Below are 15119 nucleotides of genomic sequence, written 5' to 3' on the forward strand. Positions count from 1 at the left end.
GCACACATGCTTTGCCACATCCAGACAGAGAGGAGACCTCTCTGTCTCTCAGTACATCTGCCCCCCCCATCTGATTTGCATGACGGTGCAAAATGAAGTGGACAAAATAGCTTGCTCCCTTTTTGTGCATTTCTTACTTTGCATTTGCTGGATAATGATAATAAACTTCCTGTTAAATTTAAATCCTATTTCTGTGTGTGTATTTCTCTGTAGTTTGGCTGCTGTGAGGCGCTGTGCCTCCTGACTTCCACTTTCCCAGTATGCACCTGGAGCACAGGCTGGCACTGCGGCTATGTGAGCTCCAGTAGCAGCCATGCTTCCCGCTCCAGCCTCAACCGCAGCAGGGGCAGGGCCCTCAGGTATGTACACACACACACACACACACACACATGCAGTACATACACACACACAAGACTGCTCATGCACATCCGTCCTCCAATGTGCATATTAAATATGTAGTCTTAGTTACACATTCCTTCACACATTCTCACACTAAACAAGACATTTCACTTTCTCTTCAGTTCAGTTCTTCGTATATACAAAGCTGATTTCTCTGTGTGTCTCCCTTCCTCTGTCCTCCAGTCTGCCTCAGCCCAGCAGTGCTCCAGCCTCCTCCTCCTCCTCCTCTGCATTAGACACTGAGCGGAGGACTCTGACAGTGGGCATGGCCAACATGGTGCTGTCTTTGCTCTCCTCCGCCTGGTTCCCCCTGGACCTCTCTGCACACCAGGACACTCTGCTGCTGGCCGGCAACCTGCTTGCTGGTAGGGAATATACACGTGCACATACACACAAACACACACAGAACAGAAATAAGGTACATCTGGATCCTTCACTTCATGCAGCACCTTTGGCTTTTTTGAAATTTTTGTTCAAGCTTCTCTTCAGGCAATTCTATTCATTTCATTTGTCAGAAATATTTTTTTAAGAAAGTATGACCCTGGAAAAAAACATGACTGGCAGTTTCAAACTGTATGTGGAAATAAAATCGCAATTTTTCAGTCAACAGACTTTTATCATCAACTTATTATTGTTTAACGAGTCGTATAATAACCGTGTCCCCAGCTGTGGCTCCAAAGTGCATGCACAGCCCCTGGGCCGGAGAGGAGGAAGGCAACAGTGGCAGTAGTAACCCCGGTGGAGCCCCCAGTAAGGTGGAGGAACCCTGGGCAGCCCTGTCAGAGCGCTCCCTGGTGGCCATGGTGGAGCAGCTCTTCTCCCACCTACTCAAGATCCTCAACATCTGCGCCCATGTGCTGGACGACACGCCACCCGGACCAGCAGTTAAGGTAACAAACATCACACAGTGTCATTGATGCAAAGCAGCCTACACAGTTCAGCAGTATTGCAGAGAGGAGGCGAGTGAATTACCATGGTTCAGTATACCTGTACACATTGCCATGCCTCCTAACGGCCACTAGGGGTCAGATAGGCTAACTGTGAGTGAGTTACTTTACAGGTCCATGAGTTGCTTCGCATCAAACCGCAGTGAGGTTCCTGTATCAAATGTCATATTTATTGTGTGTGGCAGTCTGTGGTTCCAGCACTGAGCAGTGTGCTGCAGCTGATGTGACTCCACACAGAGTGAAGCTGGTGCCTACCGACAGGGCCTGTAAAGGCATCGGTCCCCCTGTGCGATGGTTCCATACATACTGTATACTGTGTACATATATATATATATATATATATATATATATATATATATATATATATATATATATATATATATATATACACACACACACACACACACACTGATCACTCATCAAGGACCATTGATCAACTTCCGCTTGCCCATTTCTTTGCTCTTTAAGGAAAAAACTGAATCTTGCACAGTGTCCGAAATTACGTTTTTGTCTCACCTGCCAAGGGCTGGTAAACTAAAAAACATTTACTTGCCAAGAATAATTGTAACTGGCCAAAGTAGTTATTATATATTTTTTTCATATAAATTGTTATCCTACCTGTTTTCAGTGGTATTTTGTGTATAGAAGCAGGTACTGTTTGAAACATTATATAAACACATGAGCAGATTTACAGTTTTAATTTAACAGTTGCTCAATAACTTATGCAATTAATCTTTTTTGTCTTTTTGGTTGCTTCACACCTGCTGTGGATTGTCCCATGGGAATAATAATTTTCAATGAATGTTAGGCTAGTAGTGGGTGACCCCTATTAACAAAGACAAATTTTACCGGCATTTGGCCCTTGGTGGGTATTGATTTTGGACCCTGCTTACATGACAATTCTGAACTGCAAGCTATATGCATAGGACAGCCATAGCATTAAGTGTTGGGTTTTTACTCTGTTCCTCTTCTGTAGGCCACCCTGCCCTCCCTGGCCAACACCCCCTCCCTCAGCCCCATCCGCAGGAAAGGCAAGGAGAAGGAGGCTGCTGAGCCCAGCACCGCCCCTATGAGCCCAAAGAAAAGCAATGAGGTCAACACAGGTACATGCTCACCTTACCATGCGCTCGCACAGGTACAAATCTTCTCTGTGAGTCTCTGTGAATGTTTAATAAATGTGAGGCTGTGCTTTTTGTGAGCAGGCAGGCCAGCGGACAGTACGGGGTCCACAGCGGTCAACAAGTCCACCACCCTCGGCAGCTTCTACCACCTGCCGCCCTACCTCAAGCTCTATGATGTCCTCAAAGCTACACACGCCAACTACAAGGTCGGCATACACACACACACACACACACAAATGTACACTTATCAAAAAAGAGAATGTGCCATAAAATAGACTTGTTTTTGAAAATCCCCCAACACCAATCTAAATTATCCTTAATTATACATGCAGTATAAACACACACATAGGCAGGGGCAGTACAAATAATACCTTGCCAACAGCTTTCTACTTCACAAAATTGGATTGGATTATTGGACTAGGCTGATTACTGGGAGGCTATTTCACTGATGTTGACTCAACTGATTATACTTTATGGAGCCAGCAGTGCAAGCCTGCTCTTGATTACAGATGATGCTGTGTTCACATGTTTGTTTTACACCCATTGTACTTTATAGCTAATATTATTAGTACCTTTAGTAGTAGTGTTATTGATATTATATGTGTGTGTCCCCTAGGTGACCCTGGACCTCCACAGTAGCCAGGAGAAGTTTGGAGGTTTCCTGCGTGCCACTCTAGACGTTCTGTCTCAGCTGCTGGAGCTGGCTACGCTACACGACATCGGCAAGGTAATTCTGATGGCCGAACAGATTTACATGAGTAATGAATAGAAACCGATCAGTAGATGGAGAAATAGCGGAAGGAGGAGTGTTTGGATGAATGGATAAATGGATAAGCACTCTATTGACCACATTGACTGGAATCAGATAAATGACGTGCTTTATTTTCCGTGTCAGTGTGTGGAGGAGATCTTGGGCTACCTCAAGTCCTGTTTCTCCAGAGAACCAACCATGGCCACTGTCTGTGTACAACAGGTCAGTAATTTGCTTGTTTACATCTTAAAGGGTCATCTACTACCTAGGTATGTTTGTTTGTGTTTTTGACATCATATTCCATGATCATATTTATTGTGTGTGGCAGTCTATGGTTCCAGCACTGAGCAGTGTGCTGCAGCTGATGTGACTCCACACAGAGTGAAGCTGGTGCCTGCCGACAGGGCCTGTAAAGGCATCGGTCCCCCTGTGCGATGGTTCCATACATACTGTATACTGTGTATATATATATATGCACGCACACACACACACACGCACACACAACAAAATTACTGCACAAAATGTTAATTTGCAATAAGCACAGCCTGTCAATCCAATCCAGATTGTACTAGAATTGGATGTGGTTGTGCTGAAAAAGAGTAAGTTATTTGACATGTCCACACAGAGCTTCACAGATGGGAAACAGGAATATCTTGTGTAAAGAAAATACATCATTGGAGCTTAATTATGATTTGAGGTGTTATGCAAGGAAAACAGACAAAATGTACTAACTTGTTAGATATTGATTATTTTCTAATTTAGACCTTATTCTAGAATAAACTGGAGAATCTGAGTGGTAGAATTATCCAGGTCAGGGAAACATGCTTTCATTGTTGTCATTATTCCTTCGAGTTGGAGGCAGCATCAGTCCAAGTTTATTTAGATCAAGCCTATGTTCTCACAGTTCTTCGCCCTGCTCTAGTGGTTGAAGACTTGTTCTCTTTCTTTAGTTGTTGAAGACCCTGTTTGGCACCAACCTGGCCTCCCAGTACGAGGGGGCCCTGAGCGGACCAAGCCGTTCCCAGGGCAAGGCTCTCCGTCTGGGCTCATCCAGCCTGCGACCAGGTCTCTACCACTACTGCTTCATGGCCCCCTACACACACTTCACCCAGGCCCTGGCCGACGCCAGTCTCCGCAACATGGTGCAGGCCGAGCAGGAGCAGGACACCTCTGGGTGGGTTGTAGCAGCATACAGGACAGACATAGGAGCAGGCATGAGCTGATATGCATGCTCAAAAACATACAGAAACAAAAACACATAAAGTATTACAGAACCTGTCTTCCTTCTCCACTTTCAGATGGTTTGATGTGATGCAAAAAGTGTCCAACCAGCTGAGGTCCAGCATCACAAATGTGACGCGCCACAGAGGAGACAAGGTAGACTTACATTCTTCTTCTGCTGCTTTTTCAAATTGAGGTTGTTCCCATGAACAGCTGACAAATATGTAAGTCATAGATCAGGATTCTGTCTGGTTTATCATAAAATGTCATTGTACCAGATCTTTGCTTATTTGCTTGACACATGGCAACACTATTCTGCACGCTGTGGCTTCATTGTTGTTTCTTTTCCCAGAATGCCATCCACAACCACATCCGTCTCTTTGAGCCACTGGTCATCAAAGCTCTGAAGCAGTACACCACCAGCACCTCTGTGGCCCTGCAGAGACAAGTGCTGGACCTGCTAGCCCAGCTTGTACAGCTCAGAGTCAACTACTGCCTGCTGGACTCGGACCAGGTTAAACAGACACACACACACACACACTGACACACATGGCAACAATTTCTGGGATTGCTCACTTGCTAAGACATTTTTCTATGTTTCAGGTGTTCATAGGCTTTGTCCTGAAGCAGTTTGAGTACATTGAAGTGGGTCAGTTCAGGTAAGTTCTCTTTTCTATTAAACCAATAGAAGGGCAGTGGATATTGGCAATTTTAGAAACCAATCAGGCCTTTTTGTAGAATAGGACTTTTTGTATATGTTAGATTTATACAAGTGGTTGAAGCTTGCTCCCACTCATTTAATTATAGAATAGCAAGTATATTACACAGCCTTCCACATGTTAACTAAGTCATGCTTGTTGCCTTTTTCTCACAGAGATTCAGAGGCTATCGTTCCCAATATCTTCTTCTTCCTGGTGCTGCTGTCATATGAGCGCTACCATTCCAAGCAGATAATCAGCATCCCCAAGATCATCCAGCTGTGTGACGGCATCATGGCTAGCGGCAGGAAGGCTGTCACACATGGTGAGAGGAACCTTTCCTTTCCTTATGGGGGCATTTCATCCTCACACAGACAAAAGTACAAGAACAGATGGATGTAGAATCAAAATAAATACATTTTCCTTCCCCGCTTCCTCCATAGCCATCCCAGCCTTGCAGCCAATAGTCCACGACCTGTTTGTGTTGAGGGGCTCCAACAAAGCAGACGCAGGCAAGGAGTTGGACACACAGAAAGAAGTGGTGGTCTCCATGCTGCTGAGACTCATACAGTACCATCAGGTATGTTCACATGGATGCAAACAAGCAAACACACAGTGTTCACACATTGAAAGGTATTTTAGCCAACCTAGACCTTTTCTCTACGTAACGTGTGCCTTTACATGTGTGTGTCGTAGGTGCTGGAGATGTTCATCCTTGTACTGCAGCAGTGTCACAAGGAGAATGAGGACAAGTGGAAGAGATTGTCCAGACAGATCGCTGACGTCATTCTGCCCATGATTGCCAAGCAGCAGGTAGGAGTGTGTGTGTGTGATTAATTACCTGTGTCACCTTGGAAATTCAGCTATTCAACAGAAAAATCCAACATTTCAACACACACTGACAACTATTAGCCACAGAAATTGCACTGTATTTTATTAAATATTAATGGAAAAGGCATAGAATTTGATTAGCATAGGTTGGCATGTAAATACACTTATATCTTCCCTCAACCAACAAATGTTTGTGTCCCCACAGATGCACCTAGACTCTCCCGAGGCATTGGGAGTGTTGAACACTCTTTTTGAGACTGTGGCGCCCTCCTCCCTTAGGCCTGTAGACATGCTGCTCAAGAGTATGTTCACTACCCCAGCCACCATGGTGAGACATACTGTACATGCCTGAACATAAACACACAGTTTTTGTCAGCCTGTTTATCTACTTTTTGATTGGTGGGGTGTACATTGAAATCTCTAAATAAAATATAAAATATCAATGAGAACTAGATGAAAAAGAGTCAAAATTTCTTATATTTGATGAAAAGTCTGATGGATTGAAATCAAACCTTGGCTCCCCCAGGCGTCTGTAGCTACAGTCCAACTGTGGGTGTCTGGTATCCTGGCAGTGCTCAGGGTGCTCGTCTCCCAGTCCACTGAGGACATCGTCCTGTCCCGAGTCCACGAGCTCTCCCTCTCCCCCCACCTCCTCTCCTGCCACACCATCCGCCGCCTCCATCAGCACAGCCCCTCTCCACTTGACCCGCCCACCACCACCCTTGGTAACCAGGATGCCAATGGGGAGGCACAAAAAGCTCTGCCTGAGGAGACCTTCGCCAGGTTAGTGAGTGGAGGAGGTTGCTGTGGATATATTCACTGTCCAGTGCATCTTGACCCATTTAGTTACCCAAGTAAGAATTGAAGGCCCTTCCTCCCTTTTTTTTTTTTTTTACAACCTTTCTTTGCCTCCATGTCTTTCTCTCCTCCCCTTCTTTTCCCTTCTGTCATTGTCATCAACTTTCATCTCATTTCCACCCACACTGAACCCTATGAGATTCTGTTACTTTTGTCTATCTGCTCTCAACCCATCATTTCCCTCCCTTCTTTCCTTCTCTCTCCCTCCAGGTTCCTTCTCCAGCTAGTAGGGGTGTTGCTGGATGACATTTCCTCCAGACAGGTGAAAGTGGACATTACAGAGCAGCAGCACACCTTCTACTGCCAGCAGCTGGGCACACTGCTCATGTGTCTCATACACATCTTCAAAAGTGGTGAGCACATATGAATGCTTGCACAGACTAGCACAAACATTTATACAGTCACACAGTCAGAGTCTGGGTAGGACATGAAAGTGAAGAGTTAATTTAATTTACTTTATATGCATTTTGGGATGAAAATCACTACCTTAAGGTCATCACATCTCTGTAATATAGGCAACCAGTCTGTAAAAGTGTCAGTTTGTGAGCCAAGGTCTAAAATGATCTGCTCTCCTTTACAAAGTGCCATAATTTGTATACATTTTGGTACCCAAACTCAAGCCCTTCCCCCCCTTTTTCTCTCCAGGAATGTTCCGCAGGATCACGGCTGCAGCCAGCCGCCTCCTGAAGGGTGAGAGTGCTGGTGGGCAGGCTAGCCCCGAGGCTGGCTCCTTCTACCCACTGGAGGGCCTGAACGGCATGGTGCAGTGTCTGACCACCACCCACCCCTCCTTGGTGCTGCTCTGGTGCCAGGTCCTCCTCATCATCAATTACACCAACTACTCTTGGTGGGCTGAGGTGCACCAGACACCCAGGTGAGGATGCAAAAATACAGGCGCATTCACTCTCACATACTAGTTTGTTCTTTTCACTTCCCTCTGTCCATACCTCCATTCAGCAATATATTTTATATTCTTTTGTTACTTCTTACTCTTGTATTGATACTATAGTACAATGGGTAGAGCATGGAACTAACCCTGTCAGGGTTATGAGTTCAACTCCACTGGGGCCACCCATGCTAAAAATGTATGCAATTTTGATACTGTAAGGCATTTGGGATAAAAGCACCCACAAAATGAAATATGTCATTCTCACCAAATGGCATATGATCCTTCTTTCTACCTATCTTCCCTCCATCTGTCTCTGTCCTCTCTCTTTCCTCCTATCAGGAGACACAGCCTCTCATGCACCAAGCTGCTGAGCCCCCACTCCTCGGGTGAAGGCGAGGAGGAGAAGCCTGAGTCTCGATTAGCCATGGTCAATCGAGAGATCGTACGCAGGGGAGCCCTTATCCTCTTCTGTGACTACGTGGTGAGACTCTAAGAATGTGTTTTATTATAGAAAACAACTTCCAACTTTACTGTTGGACTGAATCATAAATACACTATGATACATTTTATTTTGTCTCTGAGAATTAGTGTTTCCAAGGTCAGGGAACAGTAGTAACACCACCCTATCATTTCACTTACACAATAATCCCCCTTTTTTGCTCCTCATATGGATAAACTAACATGATTTACAGTTAAAATGTACCTTATTAATAATAATTCTTTTGTGTCTGTAGTGTCAGAACCTCCACGACTCAGAGCATCTGACCTGGCTCATTGTCAACCACGTGCGGGACCTCATCAGCCTTTCCCATGAGCCTCCAGTGCAGGACTTCATCAGCGCTGTGCACCGCAACTCAGCCGCCAGCGGCCTCTTCATCCAGGCCATCCAGTCCCGCTGTGACAACCTCACTACTGTGAGAATATGCCACTATCTTTCTCTCGATCTTCCCGTCATACTGTTTGAATTAATTCAGATTGTCTTATTCAGATTGTCTGCTCCCCCTCACCACTCCACCACCAGAATATGCTTCTTTATCTTTCTATCTATACATCATTCCTGTTACAATACACTCTAGCTTCCGCAACCTCATCTCTTTACCTCTTGTTTTATTGAAAAAAATTGTCAACCAGCTATTAACTCTGATAATAAATGTTTTTGTCTCCCCCCTTTCTCCTTTCCATCCCTCCCTCTACCCCTCCACCTCTCTTTCTCTTTTCCTTTCTCCTCTCTCCCTCCCCTCCTGCTTCCTTTCCTCCCTACATCTTCTCCTTTCTTGTAGCCCACCATGTTGAAGAAAACTCTGCAGTGTTTGGAAGGCATCCACCTGAGCCAGTCTGGCTCCTTGCTGATGCTGTATGTGGACAAGCTGCTCAGTACGCCCTTCCGGGTCCTGGCCCGCATGGTGGACACACTGGCCTGCCGTAGGGTGGAGATGCTGCTGGCCGAGACACTACAGGTAAATGTGTGTGTGTGTGTGGTGTGTGCGCTTGTGAGAAGGGAGTTTGTATGCATCTATATTGAACCCTTGATTTTATTTCCGTCATGCAGGTACCCATCCCACATGGGCTTACGAAACTCATAAATCTATCACAATGCAATTTGTGTGTATTAAACATACTGCTAAGCAAAGTCTGGTATCATACAAATTTTTTTTACATCAAAAATATGTGTCAATGTTAAATTCTCCTTCACTTGTATGTAGTTTTTCTTTTCAGTTCCCTCGGGTTGATGTTGAATAGACGTTGAATCTCTCCTTCCTCCCTCCAGAACAGTATAGCCCAGCTGCCTGTGGAGGAACTGGACAGGATCCAGGAATACCTCCAGACCAGTGGCCTGGCTCAGAGGTAACACTCCTCAGTACTCCTCCAAGAGGTCTACTGCAGCTATAATTCGTAATAGTTTTTTTTTTCAGTTTTTAGTTATGCTTTATTTAACAGAACTGAAATGACTCAGCAGTATGGAATACACGTTACATTTTTGGTGATGTCTCTTTCTAATCTAAATGCTGTCATATCCTGTGCTTTATCCTCTGTTCCTCCTTCCTGTCCCAGGCATCAGAGGTTCTTCTCCCTGCTGGACAGGTTCCGAGCCACTGTTGCTGAGACCAGCAGCCCCACCCCTCCCGTGACATCACACCCCCTGGATGGGGACCCGCCCCCTGCCCCTGAACTGGTCATTCCCGATAAGGTGAGAGTAAAGAGAAGTGGATGGTGGGAGTTTGACTTGGTGTCTCAACCTCGCAAAGTACACATAAGCCAAGTACAGTTACTAGAGAAATTTTTTTTTACTGGTCCTCACAAATGAAGAAAGTTAATTGTAGGATTAGGAACACGGGTTGGAATTCTACTTAAGTTATGGTCAGGGTCACAAATATTGTACAACTGCATATGTGTTCATGGTTTTTTTGTGTCTAATGTTTTAGGAGTGGTATGTGGCTTTGGTGAAGTCCCAGTGCTGTCTCCGTGGTGATGGGTCGCTCTTGGAGACAACAGAACTCCTTACCAAACTACCTCCCTCTGACCTCTCCAGCATCATGAGTTGCAAGGTGATACACACACTCACACATACACGCACACAAACTCTTAGGATGATGAGCATGTATCTTTAATCTTAAATATTTTTTTATGAATTCAATGGTATTGCTGTCTATATTCTTTGCTGCTGCAATTAGCCGATAAAATATATTGACTTTCTTACATGCTGGATTACATTACATTCTCTTGCTCCATATGCAGTCTGTCTAAACCTATCCATTTTCCATTTCTCTTCTTCTCTCCCTTTTTCCTAGGAGTTCAACCTGAGCCTGCTGTGTCCATGCCTGAGTATGGGTGTGCAGCGGTTAGCAAGGGGTCAGGGGTCACTGTTACTGGAGACGGCCTTGCAGGTGACCCTGGAGCAACTTGCTGGGGTCACCCAGTCACTTCCTGTCCCACACCAGTCTTTCCTGCCGCCCTCCCAGTCCCAACCCTACTGGGACCAATTAGCTGAAATCTATGGTGAGAGTGGTAGGGAGGGGTGATGAGAGAAAAAGAGTGAGAGAGAAAGATTGATAGATTAAAATGTACAAGGGAGAGATCTGTCATTTGTAATTTCCCTGATTGTGGCTTCCAGTGCAGCTTGCACAGTGACTTGAGTGAGCATGAGTTGTACAGTAAAGCACCTAGTTTACATGATGTATGATCCATTACAAAAAGGTGGAGCTGTAGCCCAGAGATTAGAGAAGCCTAAAGGTTGTCAGTTTGAATCCTGAACTAGTTGAGGTTCCCTTGAGCAAGGTATTGTTTGTGTGTGTGTGTGTGTGTGTGTGTGTGTTTGTATGTATTGACTGCCTGTCTCTCTTTTTCAGGCGAGCCAGGTTTCTATCCCAGGGTTTTGTCGCTGTGCAGAGCTCTGTCCCAGTACCTGCTGAGTTTAGGCCAGCTGCCCTCCTCACTACACATCCCCTCCGACAAGGAACACCTCATCACCATGTTCACCTGCACTGCCGCTGAGGTAAAAGGCCACGTGTTAAAAATGTATTTCAACTGTTATTCATTTGCCTGTTGAGTGTTCTGGACCAGGAAACTGAATCTTACTTGTAGCTGTGTAAAATCAGAGTAATCCTTACCCAGTCTTGCTGTTTTTTCTAAATATATATATATATATATATATATATATATATATATATATATATATATATATATATATATATATATCGGTGATGAATAATGGTTCAAGATTTGGGGAGAAGAATGAATTTACTTAGAAAAGGAATTTGATGCTCTTGCTACCATCAGTAGAATGCCTAGTGTCAAGCTACACTAGGCAAGATTTTTATGTAAATATACACCGACTTATCAGCCTATATCAGTTGAGCTGCAGAAGAGAACAGGACCCATCCTGCCTAATTGAGACCCCATAGATTCACCCTAATTGCCCAGATACAATTCTGATGTCGGGTATGGACACTTCTCTGCCTGCAGGAAGTGACAAAGCAAAACTTAAGAGTGAAATAACTCTCTCCGTCCAGAGAAATCTGTACTCACCCACGTTAAATCTTTTGCCTCTCTCGTCCCTTTGGTATCCATCAGTATATAGCGACTCTAGCTTGTGTTTAATCAATGATTCCTTTGCATCCACTCTCTTTGCACTGTTTACCAGCTTCTCCCTCTATCCTCGTGTCTCTGTCTCTTTGTCCAGGTGGTAGTGTGGCGTCTGCTCCAGGACTCGTTGCCTCTGAGTGTGGACCTCCAGTGGGCTCTCGCCTGCCTCTGTCTGGCCCTGCAGCAGCCCTGCGTCTGGAACATGCTCTCCACCCCTGAGTACACCACACACACCTGCTCCCTCATCCACTGTTTGCGCCTCATCATTATTGCAGGTAATGCAATACAGGAGGTGTGGATTCCCTATGATTTATTCCAGGAGTATGCCGAGACTGCTGCGTTAGTGATGCTGTGGAATTTCAGTATTTCATTTCAATCCTAATCAAAGTTTTTCTATGTTGTGCCTTTCCCAGTGGCTGTGAGTCCTGGAGACCAGCTGCTACATCCAGAGAGGAAGAGGACAGAGGCAGGGAGAGACTCTGAAGGAGACGAAGTGGACTCACCAAACACTGACAGTGAGCATTCACTTAGATGTCAAGGAAAGCAATGAATTTTACAGTGTCGCCCCGCAAAGAGTAGCTGACAAGAGTTCCAGATAAGAGTGTCTACATTGATGTGATTCTTCCGGGGTTCTTTATTTAAATTCAGGATTTCAGTTTTTTGCCATGCCACTCCCATTGACGTCTAATGGGAAATTCATGTTTTTGTTGCCATTTCCTTGCTTTTTTGTGTTCCTGAACACATCTCAGGTGTTATCAATGCTATGTCAGAAAATGGTATTAGAGGAAATATGATGCCAAATTCCCATTTTGTGTGTGTGTGTGTTGCAGACTTGTGTGAGCGGCAGGCATGTGAGATCATGGCAGAGCTGGTGGAAGGCCTGCAGAGCGTCCTTGCGCTGGGTCACCATAGAAACAGTGAAATTCCCGCCTTTCTCACACCAACCCTGCGCAACATTGTAATCAGTCTGTCCCGACTGCCTCTGGTCAACAGCTACACACGAGTACCTCCACTGGTCAGTGTGTGTTTGTGTATGAAATCAACTATGCCCACAGTGTGTATACATGCATGTATGGGTGTATGTATGTCTGCATGGTGTATGTACCCATATAAGTTATTGATGCCTACAGTCCTTTATATACACTCATCTTAAATGGTGTGCATGTGTGCGGTAGGTTTGGAAACTGGGCTGGTCCCCTCGGCCAGGAGGAGAGTTTGGCACAACGTTGCCTGAGATTCCTGTGGACTTCCTTCAGGAAAAGGATGTCTTCAGAGAGTTCCTCTACCGCATCAACACACTAGGTAAGGACACACACACACACATATATGTAGATGTGGCTATTCCTTGTTGGCTCGATTCATGTCTCATTCATCAATGCCGTTAATGTCTGTAATCGACTGCGGAACTGCAGCTCTGCAATGAGGGTCATTCAAATGAGTGAACTCTGAATTATATTAAGAACCCACTATTATATATGGCAGATTTTGTTCAGAATACGATATGTACATGTATTCTCTTTATCTGAATGGATCTGTTGCTTTATGTTAAGGCTGGAGCAGCAGGACTCAGTTTGAGGAGACCTGGGCCACTCTGCTGGGGGTGCTGGTCACCCAACCCATCACTATGGACCAGGAGGAGGAGACACAACAGGAGGTACACACACACGTACACACACACGCACATAAGACCACTGACCACACATCATGACACAAGCTGCTGGGTAAGGAGGTTCACACGGCTACAGAAGACAGAACGGAGAAACACAACACATGTAAGCACTCGCACAACTGCTCACTGAGATCAGAAAATACATACAAGCACAAATGCACATGCAAAATACGGTTTACTCATCTGACACTCACATTGCAATAAGAACTGGTAAACTCTATTGATTCTTTAAACCTCTGCTCCCTGTCTCTCTTCCTCTCCTTCCCTCCGTTTTTATCCTTGTGTTTGTTCCCAGGAGGACTTGGAGCGTACCCAGTTGAATGTGTTGGCGGTGCAGGCCATCACCAGCCTGGTGCTGAGTGCCATGACGCTGCCCACCGCCGGCAACCCTGCAGTCAGCTGTCTGGAACAGCAGCCCCGCAACAAGAGCCTCAAAGCCCTGGACACACGGTAGGCATGCAGCTATTCTCTAATTTGGACAGGAGCAGCCCATAAAATAAGCATGTGATAATATTCAATCTTTGTTTTTCATGTGTCCAGGTTTGGTAGGAAGTTGGCAGTGATCAGGGGCGAGATGGAGAGAGAGATTCAGGCCCTGGTGTCCAAGAGAGACAATGTCCACACACACCACCCCTACCACGCCTGGGACCCTGTGCCCTCTCTGTCGGCAGCCTCTGCTGGTAACCCACACCACCCACACACTCACACTCCCTGTCTACCACCCAGCATCACTGCATTGACACCTACCACGGTAATTTCTTGTGTTTTTATTTTAACTTGGTGTGTTTGTGTTTCAGCAGGCACTCTGATCAGCCATGAAAAGCTGCTGCTTCAGATCAACACAGAGAGGGAGATGGGCAACATGGACTATAAACTGGGACAGGTAAGAGACGGATGAAAGAAAGGGAGAAAAGTGGTAGATGAAAGGCAGCTAGATGAATACTGTCCTGTATTATGTTCTTTGGTAATGGTAATGGATTTTCAGTAGCACAAAGCTAAATGTTGAAGTGCATTTTACTTCTCTCTCTTCAGGTATCCATCCACTCGGTGTGGCTAGGTAACAACATCACTCCTCTGCGGGAGGAAGAATGGGGCGAGGATGAGGAAGATGAGACTGACACTCCGGCCCCCACCTCCCCACCTATCTCTCCTATCAACTCTAGGTCAGACACATAAACACAGACATTCATGTTCAAGCATTTCTTCAGTCTCAACGCGTATGCATTGAAACACGTGCGCACCCTGACTCCCCTCTGTCTTTGCCTCTTTTAGGAAGCATCGTGCAGGTGTGGACATCCACTCATGTTCCCAATTCCTTTTGGAGCTCTACAGTCAGTGGCTCATCCCCGGTTCCCCGAGCAACAGGAGGACCCCAGTGGTGCTCATCAGTGAGGTGGTCCGATCGGTGAGCTAACACGCATATCTCCTTGTTGTCTCACTTGGTCGGCCAATCATCTGTTGGACCCAAATTTTACTTCACGCTGGGACCCAGACTCATTAAAATTTTCAACTGCTCGACCGTCCTGGTGGCTCAGTTGGCTAAGGCACATACCATGTAACTCCTGGGATTTGAACCCAGGATACCCGGGTTCTGAAAAAAATGTTTTCCCCAAAATGTGAACCAAACAGTTCCACAGGCAGCCTCTTCCCCT

General features: G+C 45.5%; 1 protein-coding gene and 2 non-coding genes across 7 annotated transcripts in view; all 3 read left to right on the forward strand.

Moving 5' to 3' along the window:
- The window catches only part of htt (huntingtin), a 102986-nt gene that overhangs the window by 17070 nt on the left and 70797 nt on the right, over positions 1-15119 (forward strand). For 3 of the 5 annotated variants that reach the window (XR_013507493.1, XM_078290360.1, XM_078290366.1), the window contains exons 23-58: positions 214-359; positions 583-764; positions 1066-1289; positions 2323-2449; positions 2549-2673; positions 3084-3194; positions 3363-3440; positions 4169-4392; positions 4517-4595; positions 4792-4953; positions 5043-5098; positions 5314-5462; positions 5581-5717; positions 5834-5950; positions 6174-6296; positions 6495-6751; positions 7037-7179; positions 7472-7700; positions 8055-8196; positions 8450-8629; positions 8996-9172; positions 9484-9560; positions 9768-9903; positions 10139-10261; positions 10505-10712; positions 11063-11208; positions 11896-12073; positions 12212-12313; positions 12629-12813; positions 12974-13100; positions 13349-13452; positions 13763-13917; positions 14008-14147; positions 14265-14350; positions 14500-14630; positions 14740-14872. Coding sequence is in view for 4 of the 5 variants with exons in the window: in XM_078290360.1 (XP_078146486.1) it covers positions 214-359; positions 583-764; positions 1066-1289; positions 2323-2449; positions 2549-2673; positions 3084-3194; positions 3363-3440; positions 4169-4392; positions 4517-4595; positions 4792-4953; positions 5043-5098; positions 5314-5462; positions 5581-5717; positions 5834-5950; positions 6174-6296; positions 6495-6751; positions 7037-7179; positions 7472-7700; positions 8055-8196; positions 8450-8629; positions 8996-9172; positions 9484-9560; positions 9768-9903; positions 10139-10261; positions 10505-10712; positions 11063-11208; positions 11896-12073; positions 12212-12313; positions 12629-12813; positions 12974-13100; positions 13349-13452; positions 13763-13917; positions 14008-14147; positions 14265-14350; positions 14500-14630; positions 14740-14872 (5199 nt within the window). In the remaining variant the exon portion in view is untranslated. The remainder of the gene's footprint in view (positions 1-213; positions 360-582; positions 765-1065; positions 1290-2322; positions 2450-2548; positions 2674-3083; positions 3195-3362; positions 3441-4168; positions 4393-4516; positions 4596-4791; positions 4954-5042; positions 5099-5313; positions 5463-5580; positions 5718-5833; positions 5951-6173; positions 6297-6494; positions 6752-7036; positions 7180-7471; positions 7701-8054; positions 8197-8449; positions 8630-8995; positions 9173-9483; positions 9561-9767; positions 9904-10138; positions 10262-10504; positions 10713-11062; positions 11209-11895; positions 12074-12211; positions 12314-12628; positions 12814-12973; positions 13101-13348; positions 13453-13762; positions 13918-14007; positions 14148-14264; positions 14351-14499; positions 14631-14739; positions 14873-15119) is intronic. The other 2 variants (XM_078290365.1, XM_078290368.1) reach the window with 1 other exon arrangement.
- LOC139931390 (small Cajal body-specific RNA 14) lies at positions 1525-1652 on the forward strand. The gene has a single exon (XR_011785512.1).
- On the forward strand, positions 3540-3667 carry LOC139931389 (small Cajal body-specific RNA 14). Its single transcript, XR_011785511.1, has one exon.

Source organism: Centroberyx gerrardi, chromosome 3 (assembly GCF_048128805.1).
Source record: "Centroberyx gerrardi isolate f3 chromosome 3, fCenGer3.hap1.cur.20231027, whole genome shotgun sequence".
In the NCBI taxonomy this organism is placed as follows: Eukaryota; Metazoa; Chordata; class Actinopteri; order Beryciformes; family Berycidae; genus Centroberyx; species Centroberyx gerrardi.